Raw genomic sequence first — 13882 nt, 5'->3', positions numbered from 1 at the left:
GGTGTTGTCTGAGGAATCACTCATACAATCTGTTCAAGAGAACAAGAGGGTCTAGAAGTGGCTTGATCCAGGTCCCAGCGACCAGTGGCCCATGTAGTCATCCAGGCCTCTGTGCCCAGTCAGCTATCCACAGTGCCACTGAGGGCTGTAGTTGGAAGTTCATTAGCAAACAGGGCTTTCATTATTCCCACTTGGTTAATATCTGCTAAGGTTTGTTGTATATTCCTTTCATCAGTGTAAGGAAGCTCCCTTCTATCTGTTTTTATGTCTTTTTTTTTTTAATTTAATATGTAAAGGTTCATAAATTTGCATGTCATCCATGCAGGGGCCGTGCTAATTAATCTTCTCTGTATCATTCCAATTTTAGTATATGTGCTGCCAAAACGAGCACTTTCTATGACTTCTTAAAAAATCATGAATGAGGGTGCCTGGCTGGCTCAGTCAGTTGAGCATCTGACTCTCCATTTCAACTCTTGATTTAGGATCGGGTCATGACCCCAGGGTTGTGGGATGGAGTCCTGCACTAGGCTCTGCACTGAGGGTGGAGCCAGCTTGGGATTCTTTCTCTCTCCCTCTGCCCCTCTCCCCTGTTTGCTCTCTCTCTAAAATTAAAAAAAAAAAAAAAAAAAGGGGGGGAGGGGATGCCTGGGTATCTCAGTCAGTTAAATGTCTGACTCTTGATTTTGGGCTCAGGTCATGATCTCACAGTTTGTGAGATCAAGCCCCGCAATGGGCTCTGTGCTGACAGCATGGAGCCTGCTTGGAATTCCCCACCCCCCTCTTCCTCCCTCCCTCCCGCCCTCCCTCCCATGTGTGCGTGCTCTCTCTCTTTCAAAATAAATAAATAAATAAACGTTAAAATTTAAAAAAAGGATTTAGGGGTGCCTGGGTGGCTCAGTTGGTTAACTGTCCGACTTCAGCTTAGGCCATGATCTCACAGTTCATAAGTCTGAGCTCCATGTTGGGCTCTGTGCTGACAGCTTAAGCCTGGAGACTGCTTCAGATTCTGTGTCTCCCTTTCTCTTTGCCCCTCCCTGGCTCACGCTCTGTCTCTCTCCCTCTCAAAAATAAATAAATTAAAAAAAAATTTTTAAAAAATCATGAATGGATGATGAATTTTGTCAAATGCTTTTATTCTGTGGAAAAGACCGATTTTTCTTCTTTAATCTGTTAATATGGCAAAGTATATTAATTTTCTAATTAAAAAAATGTTTTTTAATGTTTATTTTTGAAAGAGAGAGAAAAAGAGACAGAGAGTGAGCAGGGGAGGGGCAGAGAGAGAGGGAGACACAGAATCTGAAGCAGGCTCCAGGCTCTGATCTCTCAGCACAGAGCCCAATGGGGGGCCCGAACTCACAAACTGAGAGATAATGACCTGAGCCAAAGTCAGATGTTTAACAGACTGAGACACCCAGGCACCCCTTTTAATTTTCTAATTTTAAACTAACTTTGAATTCCTGATATAGACCCACCTTGGCCAGAATCCAGTATCCTTTTTATACACTGCTGGATTTAATCTGTCAGTATTTTGTTTAGGATTTTTACATCTATGTGAATGAAAGGGATTGTGCTGTAATTTTCTTTTCTTTTTTTAAAGTTTGTTTATTTCTTTTGAGAGATAAACAGTGAGAGAGAGGGAGGGAAGGGCAGAGAGAGACAGAGAACAAGAGAATCCCAAGCAGGCTCCGCCCTGTCAGCACAGAGCCTGACATGGGTCTTCAACTCCTGAACCATGAGATCGTGACCTGAGCTGAAATCGAGAGTCAGATACTCAACTGACTGAGCCACTCAGGTATCCCTGTAATTTTCTTATGCAGTCTTTATAAGGTTTTCACATCAAAGTTATGCTAGCCTCATAAAATGAGTCGAGCAACTATCTTTATTGCAGTATAATTGGTATACAATAAACTATACATATTTAAAACGTGCAATCTGTTAAGTTTTGACATATGTAGACACACATAAAACCATCACCACGATCAAGATAATGAACATATCTGTCATCTCCAAGAGTTCAACCAGGACTTTTTATAAAAATCATACTAGAAAACAACCACTCAGTCTTCCCTTAGGATAAACTCACCACAAACTTTTAAATATCCACTGAATGAATAGTTAAGAATTGCATATCACCAAATATTTTGGACATGGAAGTGTCCAGGAAGATGAAATTTGTTTTCTTCTCACTTTGGTAACATGTTCATATCCTCTTCCTGCTAGGGTAAAACTAGTTCTCTGTCATCTCGACAGCTCATGAACACATTTGTCCTCAAGTCAGTTTGGCCCTGAGGAACACTCTGGTGGCACTGACTGGCATTCTGGCCATATGATCTCCCCACTCCCTGCCTCTGGCTTTTTAAAAATCCTAATAATAGAAAATAAATCAACCCACCACTCCAAAAAATCTTTCTGGCAGCCAGATCTGGGCCACAGGATGAAAACATTCAACTATAGAGCAACTGCCTCTGCCTTTTCTCCTCAGAACTCAGAAGCCCACATATAGCAATTTTAAATAAACTCTTCTCACTGAAGAACGATATCCCCAACTCAAAAGCAAAGAACGTTAACATTGACCTGCAGACTGTTTTGAATTTTGTGCTCAGACATAGAAATATAGAAATACCTTGGGTTGGTCCTTAATTTGGCCTGAGTAATCTTCAGCTTAGAAGACTTCTCAGGACACTGATTGAGTTCAGATTTACTTCAGGGTGAGTGGAAACCACTTTACTTTTTAGGTGTATCTAGAAATAGAGAAATCTCCTCATGGAAATTCCTGAATGTGTTAGCCTCCTAGGGTCCTCCAGATTCATAAGTATTAAAAAAAAAGAGAAAAGGAGAACTTTCTCCCCTCTAACTGTGTATTTAAGGAAGGTGGGGAGGGGAAGAGGAGGGCAATGCTAAGAGGATGAAATGCTAGTAGTCACTACTAGTGCAAAGACAGGGAATTGTCTTCAGAAGCAAAGACAGTGAGCAGGTGGCTCAGCGTACACCGGCCCAGCAATAGCTCCTTGACTGTTATGTCAAGGCCAAGGACAGACGAGACAGCAGCATTTATCCAAGTGTCATCAGAATTACCTGGATGTCAATAAGCTGATGTGACAATAACTGAACTATCTGACTTAGACCATCTCGCATAGTTTAGCTCTGCTGGTCAGCACCCAAAAGACATTTAGTTAGCTTTTATATAGCAGAGACATCTGTCTTTGAGAACTCAATGAGCCATTTCAAGTTTCCCCAGGTCATCTGGTTCTGACTTATAGTTAGGACAGGATTCTGCACCAGCAGGTGGCAAATAAATGCTTACTGAAAGAAAGAACAATTCCTGCCCAAAAGAGTAAGCAGGCAGAGGCCCCAACAGTTGTTCGCATGCATGGCAGCTCTCCCACCTACCTGTAATAGCTCATCACGGGAAATCTTGTCATCTTTATCCAAATCATATAGTCGAAAAGCAACTGGTAGGGAAAAACAAAAAGTTACTGGAAATTCAGTAGTGTTTTGCCCCTTCTCAAGGAAGTAAATATGTAAAGGACGCTAGACAGAAATTTGACAACAAATAGTTTTTTAAGAGCAGTGGACATTACTTCCAGACTTTTAAAGACATAACACTTAAGAAACTGAAATGCATCTCATAATTGATGGCATCCTAGCCTTGATAAAATATGTCCCTTCTTCAGGCAAATCAGAGAACTTAATAATAAAAAGAAACAATTGCGTGTCCTTTATCTTACCTTAGAATGTTTAAAAAACAAACAAGCCCATTAGTAGTTCTATACATGAGGTCATCTCACAAAACCCATCTCACAAAACCCATGCACCGCTCACAGGGTGCCAGCCTTAGGTGCCACGCACGCAAAGAAGCGGACTACACAAAACAGTGCTCTGGGAAAATGGCCACTTTGGGAAATTTGTGCCAAATTTCAAGTCACTGTCTTCCATGTTGGAGCCCTGAAAATAAAGAACTTCAGCTGCAAATAAAAATGCTGAGAATCTGATGGTCTCCTGGCCTTACCATGTTTCTCTCCTGTTAATAATAAATACATTTTCTGGAAACTAGGATATGTAAGAGACAATTCATGTTGCTGAAGAGCTACCACTGCATGATTTTACTGGCACTATGAAAAATCACAATGAGGAGGTGACTGCCTTGTAATTATAGCTGAACGGAGTGCGGTTTTGAGGCTTGGATTCGCTTACAGTACGCCACTAACATTTTTTGTTTTGGGTAGGGTGCTGTGAATACTAAAAAGCCAAAATCCACTTCTCTAATTATTAAGATACAGATTTAGGTCTTGTCCTCAGCAGCTCATGAGCTAGTAGAGGAGAGCAACACACACTACTCACTTCACTACATTTGCAGTGTTATCATACATAGGAAATGCTGGGGAACAAAACGTATGGCACGTATGCCTTTCTGGTTCAGTAACATTTGAACATAGTCTTGAAAGACAGACAAATCTGATGACAGATGGCATTCTAGGCAGAGCTCACACTAGGTACAAAGGCATGAGAACCCGGATGAGTTTCTACAAATTTAAACATCACCCCTCCTCCACTCCTTACCCCTACTGCTGCCAAAAGGAGGAGAGTCCACTAAACGTTAAAAAATTTTAGAAAAATCTAACCTGCTTGTTATAAGGTATATATTAGAATTCTAGAGGAGAGGGGCGCCTGGCTGGCTCAGTTGGGAGAGCATGCGACTCTTGACCTCAGGATTGTGAGTTCGAACCCTACATTGGGTGTGGACATAACTGAAATAAATAAACTTTTAAAAAATGCTAGAGGGGGAAATAACTGGGAAAGACTTTCTCTGATGTGTTTTCTCTTAATTTGGTTAGTTGATTAACTATCTTTACCAAATTTGAGAATTTATATGCTTAGGAGGTTACTATTTTTTTTAATTAAAAAAATTGTTTTTAATGCTTATTTATTTATTTAATTTTTTTTTGAGAGAGAGAGAGAAAGAGAGGGACTAAGTGCGAGCGGGGGAGGGGGAGAGAGACAGGGAGACACAGAATCTGAAGCAGGCTCCAGGGCACAGAGCCCAACGTGGGGCCCAAACTCGTGAACCACGACATCATGACCTGAGGCAAAGTTGGCCACCCAAGTGACTGAGCCACCAAGGCGCCCCATGGAGGTTTTGATTCCAAAGGAAAGGAGACAAAGATCATTAGTATTCCTAAAGGAATATCTGTTTAAAATATTCCCCAAAGTGAAAACACAGACACACACATACCCCCGTACATGCTGTCAAGTTTCTAAAATACATCAAATGTGTTACCTATTAAGCAATCTTCGGGATGATTTCAGAAGGGAAATCTATATATAACCCATATATAGTTATGCTATATAACCCATAAATAACTTTCTGAATTTTTTTAAACAACATTTTTTTTGTTTCTTTTTTAAAACAACCATTTATTTTCATTTTTTAAAAAGTAATCTCCATGCCCAATGTGGGGCTCCAACTCATGACCTTGAGATCAAGAGTTGCATGTTCTACTGACTGAGCCAGCCAGAATTTTTTAATCAGGTACCTGTTATAAACACACCTCTTTCGGGACACCTGGGTGGCTCAGTCGGTTGAGCATCCAGCTTTGGCTCAGGTCATGATCTCATGGTTTGTGAGTTTGAGCCTGGCATCGGGCTCACTGCTGTCAGCACAGAACTGGCTTCAGATCCTGTCTCTCCCTCTCTCTGCTCCCTTCCTGCTCTCGCTCTCTCTCCCTCTCTCAAAGATAAGTAAACATTAAAAAAAAAAAAACCAACCCACCCCTTTCTGCCAAGGTATTTACAGAAGCTAGAACTGTTAATTCTTAAAACCTAGCTGCCAAGGACTAAAGGTTTCTATCCCCCCAGTCCCGACCAAAATTCCTATGTTAGAACCCTCAATCCCCAATGTGATGCTACTAGGAGGTGGGGCCTTTGGGAGGTAATTAGGGTTAGATCAAATCATGAGGGCGGGGCCCTTGTGATGGAATTAATGCACTTATAAAAGGAGGAGACAGGAAATCTCTCCTTCTGTCTGTCTCCACCTCTTTCCCCATGTGAGAATAGGGCAAGAAAAAGGGAGCCCATTCTGGGTGAATCAGGACACTCGCCAAAGAACCTGACTATGCTGGCCCCCTGTTCTCAGACTTCTAGTCTCCAGAAATGTGAGAAATGTCTGTTTAAGCCACCCAGTCCATGGTATTCTATTACAGCAGCCTGAGCAGACTAAGACATCAGGTAAATTCAGAGATTACCTGATAGGACCTTTCAGGAAAAAAATGCAGCAATAGTAGTTATTTCTTAACTGACTTGGATTCCAATCAGGCAGTTCTGGCCCTGAACCAGCAAACACATTTTTCCCAAGATAACAAATGATCAAATGCGCAAATGACCGAGCGTTTTTGTTAACAATGCCCTATTTTCTCTTCTCATCTCTCCCTCTCTTTCTCTCTTTTTTAATTAAGTAGGCTTCATGCCCAGTGCAGAGCCCAACACAAGGCCTGAACTCACGACCCTGAGATCAAGACCCAGGACGCTTAACTGACTGAGTCACCCAGGCACCCTTCCTCTTGTCATCTCTCTTTCATCTCCCTATTCTTGGTCCTGTGATTTGGACTCCCCTAATCTTGAGCTGTCCATGGCTTTAATCTAGTTCCATGGCTTTAAATGCTTTCTAGCGCTCATGATTCCCAAATGTGCAACTTCAGCTTCGACCTCTCCTCTGAGCTCCTGACATGGATGTCAAAGCAATATGGTGGGGTGCCTGGGTGGCTCAGTTAGTTAGTTAAGCATCAGAGTCTTGATTGCAGCTCATGATCTCACCATTCTTGAGTTCAAGCCCCATGTCAGGCTCTTTGCTGACAGGGGAGAGCCTGCTTGGGATTCTCTCTCTTTGTCCCTCTCTCACTTCTCAAAATAAATAAATAAATTTAAAAACGACACTTTAAACAGTGCTGGGCACATAGTAGGAGCTCAATAAATGTCACCTCCCTACCATTACCTCTCTGCCTTCCTTTCTCACCACTCACTTCTTTCTTGGGACAGCTGCTTTGTTCTCTGAACAGATCAAGTACTCATGGACCCTACTTGTTCCCTGTGCCTAGAGCTCTCTTCTGTTCTCTGCATGGCTGGTTCATTTTTAGCTCAGAGAGGCTTTCACTCACCACTCCTTGTATGCAGTGACATTCCCTATCACTTTCTCATCTCACCTTATTCATTTCCTTCACAGAACTTGCCACAGTCATAAAGTCGTAAGATTTATTTCTTCGTCTGTCTTTTCCCATATATAGTCTGACTCTCTTATGAGATCATAAGCTCTATGAAAGCAAAGACCTTATCTGATTTATGCATCATTGTATCATAGACCTAAATTAGTACCTGGCAAACAGCACTTGCTCCAATATTTGCTTAATGAAAAAATCAAATGAATGATTTTAGTCAAATCTTTACTTTTTAATCATTGATTCTTCTTTCTTTCTTTCTTTCTTTCTTTCAATGTTTATTTTTGTGAGAGATACAGACAGATCATGAGTGGGAGAGGGGCAGACAGAGGGAGACAAAGAATCTGAAGCAGGCTCCAGGCTCTGAGCTGTCAGCACATAGCCTGATGTGGGGCTCGAACCTATGAACCATGAGATTATGACCTGAGCTGAAGTCGTGTGACTTAATCGACTGAGCCACCCAGGTGCCCAATTCTTCTTTTTTTAAAAAAAGGCTTTGGTAAAATATACATAAAATTTACTATTTTGACCCTTTTACAATGTACAGTTAAGTACATTCACATTGTTGTGTGACCATCACCACTATCCACTCCAGAATTTTTTCATCTTCCTCATGAAACTCTGATCCATTAAACAATAACTTTCCATTTCCCTCTATCCTTAGCTTGACAACTTTTTCTCTATGACTGTGGGCTACTCTAGGAGCCTCACCTAAGAAGAATCAAACAATATTTATCCTTTTGTCTGACTTTTTTTTTTTTTTTTTAAGCATAAGTAGATTCATCCAAGTAGCGTGTGGCAGAATCTCCTTTTTTGAGGCCAAATAATGTTCCACTGTATGTATACAATGCATTTTGTGTACCCTTTCATCTGTTGGTGAACATTTGGGTTGCTTCTACCTTTTAGCTATTGCGAATATGCTGTTCACTATTTCTTCTTGGCCACTTTCCCTAATTCCACTTTACCAATACTCCTACCATCCAAATAAAATAGCTTCACGCAGACAACTTACTTCCCTTCCCACATCATTCATTATGAAATCACTAGGAGGCCGGGGTGGCTCAGTCGGTTGAGCATCCAACTTCGGCTCAGGTCATGATCTCACGGTTCCGTGAGCTTGAGCCCCGCGTAAGGCTCACTGCTTTAAGCACAGAGCCTGCTTTGGATCCTCTGTGCCCCTTCCCCGCTCATACTGTCTCTCTCAAAAATAAATAAAGCGTTTAAAAAAAGAAATAATAAAAATTAAAAACTGAAATCTTTTAAGAAGACAATTAGAACATCAACAGGGAAGTTTATAAACCTCTCCCCTACCTACCACACCCTGGACCACCACAAGGTGGGGTGCACCTTTCATGTAGGACATTACAACTTCACTGATCTGAAGAGGAGATAGAGCAATTAGTAACCGTTCCCAAGAGACAGAGCAGTAGTACTATGTGTGCTTAGGTATAGTTCAGCCTTGGGGGTTTCCCTTGACATTCTTTCCACTGCAGCATAAGAAAGAAATAAGACAAAGTGTGCTCTCAGAGCTCCTGTTCTGTGTAAAAGATGGATCATAATCAAACTTGGTTCCAGAAACTCATATTTTAAACTAATACACCCCCTATGGAAGGGAAATGTGTCTTAGTGGCAAATATATCGCTAGATATACAATGTTCAGTTGCTGTCAGTCTACACCAGGAAGCGCCATCTTGCTGCTTTCATAGCTCTGTGGGAAATTCAGAGAAAACCAATATATAAACATAAGTAGATGTCCAGGACTTTCCTATAGGTTTGGTTTCATCGATCTAATTACATGAATGTGATCTCAACAGATAGGCTGCAACAGAATTCTTTTTTTTTTTTTTTTTTTTTTAAAGTAGGCTCCATGCCCAGTGTGGATCCCAATGCAGGGCTTGAACTCATGACCCTGAGATCAAGACCTGAACTGAGATCAAGAGTCGGACACTTAACCGACTGAGCCACCCAGGTGCCCCAGATTGCAAAAGAATTCAATTGGTTTTCAGCTTCCTGTAAAAGTTGATTTGAAAGCCAAGATTAAAGTAATGGTAAAAACTATGGATAACTTGCACAGCACTTTGCTATTATTCTATCTCATCCTAAAGTTTGCCATTTCTGTGGCATTCAGATCTTCCTCCTTCCTAACAGACTCTCATCTACAGCTGTCTGTCTCATTTCCGTCAGATGTGAACAGGGAAACACATAGCCTAGTTGTTGAAAGCCATCATATGACCATGAGGAGCCATGCCTTTGGATGAAGCAGATCCTAAGGATGGCAAAGTAGAGCAATAGAAAAAACACAATAAACTCTGACATTTGCCTGACTTGTAAAGTGAGATAATACATTTAACTTATTGTCCAATCCAGATGAGTCAGCTAAAGGTATCCTAACTGATACACCAAGTAACTTCCAAATCTGTTTGGAATATTTTCTTTGGGGTCAGTGTGAACTAATGTACTTAGACCACAGCAATTTATAAAGGAAATAAACTACAAAGAAAGGACTCTATAGATGTGTTGCATAAAATATCTGGATCAAGCTATGGGAATCCAAAGCTAATGAACTGCAGTTTTTTTCTCTCCTTACTATTATCTGCTTGCTGAGTAAAAGGTCTATAATGCAGAAATTTTACCACAAGGGGTTCAATTTGCTTTACGTACTTGTTTATCTGTTTCTTCTATTGTGGTAAAATACACATAGAATTTACCATCTTAACATTTTTAAATGTACAGTTCAGTGGCATTAAATACATTCACATTGTATAATCATCACAACCATCCATCCCTGTAACTCTCTTCATCTTGGAAAACTGAAACCCTATACCTTTATTATTTTTTTTTAATGTTTATTTCTTTTTGAGAGAGAGAGCGAGAGCACATGCAGGGGAGGAGCAGAGAGAGGGAGACAGAGGATCTGAACTGGGCTCTACACTGACAGCAGACAGCCTGATGCAGGGTTCAAACTCATGAACCATGAGATCATGACCTGAACCGAAGTAGGACGCTTAACCAACTGAGCCACCCAGGCACCCCCCGTATACCTTTAAATAATAACTCCCCACTCTCCCTTCCCCCTATCCCTTGCAACCACCATTATATTTTCTGTCTTTAAGATTTTGACTACCTCTAAGTCCTCATAGAAGTAGAATCATACAGCATCTTTTTGTGAGTGGCATTATGCCTCAAGTGGTATAATGTTGTAGAATATTTCAATTTTCTTCATTTTCCAGGCTGAATAATATTCCCATGTATTTATATAGCCCATTTTTGCCTACCCATTCATTCTTGGACGGACACTTGAGTTGTTTTCTCATTTTAGCTATTGTGAATAATGCTAAGAACATGACTGCCTGTACAACTATCTCTCCAAGATCTTGCCTTCGATTCTTTTGGATATATACCTGGAAGTGGAAGTGCTAAATCATATAGTAATTCTATTTTTAATTTTTTGAGGAACCACCATACTGTTTTCCACAGTGGCTACACCATATTACATTCCTGCCAACAGTGGACAAGGGTTCCAATTCCTCTGTATCCTTGTCAACACTTGTTATTTTCTGTTTTTATTTGTTTTTTGATAGTACCCATCCTAACGGGTATAAGATAGTATCTCATTATAGTTTTTGTTTGCATTTCTCTAATAATTAGTGATGATGAACATCAACATCATGTGTTCGTGGGCCATCTACAAAGCCTGATGTGAAGCTCAAAGTCACGAACCGTGAGATCATGACCTGAGCCAAAACCAAGAGTCAGACACTTAAGTTGAGCCAGCCAGGTGCCCCCAATTTCTCTAATTTTTTAAATGTTTATTTATTTGTTTTGAGAGAGAGAGAGTCAAGCAGGAAGGGGCAGACAGAGAGAGCGAGACAGAGAATCCAAAGCAGGCTCCAGGCTCTGAGCTGTCAGTACAGAGCCTGGTGAGGAGCTCGAACCCACGGACTGCAAGATCATGGCCTGAGCCGAAATCCAACACCCAACCGACTGAGCCACCCAGGTGCCCCAGATATAGCCCTTAAAACATTCATTCTATGAGATTTAGCCCAACATTTTTCAGGTTATCAGTATCTCTTCTGGCTCTGATTCTGTGGTGTCTTGTATTCACTATGCCTACAAGTTTACAGTCAACCAGAAACTTGATATATTTGCTTATTTCAGATTCAATGAAAGTCACTGATGAAAAGAACAACAAAAAGCAAAAAGAGCCCTGCAGCAGACCACTGGGAACCTCTTTCTGGTCTGACACACATTCATACCTTTTGGGTATTCTAACCTACTGCTCCATTGTATACAACAAAATACTGACAAAGACTTTATTAAGTGTTTTTCTAAAATCTATTTTACATTAACAAATGCCATGAAAGAAATACACAAAGAGAAACATGTGGAATGTGTTTCTCTATTGCTTTCACCAATGTACTGTTGGCTGTTTTCTTTTTCTTTTTTTTCTTACTTATTTTAGAGTAGAGACTCACAGGAAGTTACAAAAAAAAATACATAGGAAGGTCCCATATGCTTTTCACCAGCGTTCCCTGATGTTTAATGTCTTGCGTTAACTGTAACATACCATCAGAATCAAGAAATCGACAGTGGTACAATCCACAGAGCTCACTCAGATTTCACTGTGTGTGTGTGTGTGTGTGTGTGTGTGTGTGTGTGTGTGTGTAGTTCTGTGCAATTTTATCCACCTATGTAGTTTTGTGTAACCGTCACCACAGTCAAGATACAGAGCTGTCTGAAACAGATTCACAAATACAGAGACAAAATAGTAGTTGCCAGAAGGGAGGTGGGTGAGAAGATGAGCAACAGGTGAAGGGGATCAAAAAGTACAAACTTCTAGTTATAAGATAAGTCACAGGGATGTAAAGTACAGCACAGGGAAAATGATCAGTAATAATTGTAATAACTTTGTATGGTGACAGATGGTAACCACACTTATTGTGGTGAGCATTTCATAATGTATGCCATGCATACATATGACATTATGCATTTGACATAAATGTCAAATCACTATGTGGTACACCTGAAACTAATATACTGTATGTCAACTATACTTCAATAATAATAAAAAAGATAGACAGCTGTAATGTTACACAGCCTCTAATGTTATACCCTGTTATTTAACATATAATACAGAAGCACATAAGCTTACATATTTGACTTTATGCATTCAAAACTATTCTGAGATAGCGTCAGTAGGATTCACCAGACTGCCAAAGGAATTCATGACTTGAAAAAAGTATAGCCCATGCTAGAGAGGGAATTCAGGTAAAAGGTTTGTGTTAGGTCCGATGACCTTTAAAGTCTCCTCTAATCCTGGATTAGAAAAGCAAGCATAGTTTCGTGGAGCACAGAATGTCTCTTAACTGTCTTCTCCTTAACCAACTCACTTGATTCATGGATGCTCCCCTTCCCTCTGCAAACTGTCCGAATAGATGGGGTGGCTCACTGCATACTCATAGCTAATGGGCAACACCTGAGTGTCTACTCCACCAGCTGAAATGGATGGTCACCAAGAGTCAGATGTATCCACTGCCCTAAAACTGTATAATAAATACAAAGTGAAACATGTACGTGGAAACAAAGTTATTGTTTTTACGAAAATTAGATTACTTCTGAAAGGCTCAAAATTAAGTTACTGAAAAAAAAACAACTGCTGCTAAGCTAAGTGTGGCAGAACAACTGTAAAAGATTAAGGAAAAAATGTAAACACCAGAAAGATTCTATTTGCGGAGCGCTTTACAAGTATCTTTAAATTCTCTTTCCACTTGAAAGAAACTGCAACCAGAAACCCCAGACTATACATTATGGATGTGCTTTATACAAAAACATCACACGATTCCCATCTGCAGACTTTTATGAAAACAAAACAAAAAGTCTTAGTCCTTCATCAAAAGATTGGGCAGTGAATGCGTTTTCAAATATTTTAAGGTAAAATAAAATGTTACATCATGTATACTCTTCTATGATTCCATGCCATAGCTGGCTTTTTCAATTATTGATCAAGTCCTGGTCTGACCACATTGAATAAGAAATTTTCTATTATGCTAATGCCAGAATCAGGCAAACATGTACTAAATATATGCTGAAACTTAAAAAGAAATTGTTTTTTGATGTTTATTTATTTTTGAAGTAGAGAGAGACAGAGCGTGAGCAGGAGAGAGGCAGAAAGAGAGGGAAAGACAGAATCCGAAGCAGGCTCCAGGCTCTGAGCTGTCAGCAGAGCCATGAGATCATGACCTGAGCCGAAGTTGGACACTTAACCGAATGAGCCACCCAAGCACCCCTACGCTGAAATTCTTAAAACGTTAAGACATAGGCTTTGTCTCAAGTAGTATTTAGTCTTGAAAGGAGAAATGGGAATTCACTAACAAACATAAAGTATTCCATAAATTTGAGAACAACTCATTAGAGTTCTATTTTCTTCTATACTGTTTTGTTTGTACTTAAGTTTTCTGCTCTTCAGTAAGGTACCCGATATTGTGGTAAAGAAGAATAGTATTTTGCTATTTTAGTTCAAAAATCTTTCCTGTCCTATATAACAAAATTTATTTCAGTGCTTCTGAAACTCTTTACCAAGACAGGAGTGAAGTTATAGTCCTATAGCCAGGGAGATCTGAGGATGTAGCCCAAAGGCCATAAATTAAAAGTTTCAGTTTCTTTTTTTTTTTTTT

The 13882-nt window shown here is 40.2% G+C and overlaps 1 protein-coding gene and 1 non-coding gene across 3 annotated transcripts in view; both read right to left on the bottom strand.

Annotated features, from left to right (window-relative positions):
* CHP1 (calcineurin like EF-hand protein 1) overlaps nucleotides 1–13882 on the bottom strand; it is a 46033-nt gene that overhangs the window by 3554 nt on the left and 28597 nt on the right. For both annotated transcript variants that reach the window (XM_049613398.1, XM_049613399.1), the window contains one exon: nucleotides 3391–3452. In XM_049613398.1, the coding sequence (XP_049469355.1) occupies nucleotides 3391–3452 (62 nt within the window). The remainder of the gene's footprint in view (nucleotides 1–3390; nucleotides 3453–13882) is intronic.
* Nucleotides 283–391, bottom strand: LOC125910471 (U6 spliceosomal RNA). The gene has a single exon (XR_007453981.1). It is a non-coding gene; the product is annotated as a U6 spliceosomal RNA (small nuclear RNA).

Source organism: Panthera uncia (genome assembly GCF_023721935.1).
Source record: "Panthera uncia isolate 11264 chromosome B3 unlocalized genomic scaffold, Puncia_PCG_1.0 HiC_scaffold_1, whole genome shotgun sequence".
NCBI lineage: Eukaryota > Metazoa > Chordata > Mammalia > Carnivora > Felidae > Panthera > Panthera uncia.
This window is presented reverse-complemented; position numbering and strand designations above follow the sequence as displayed.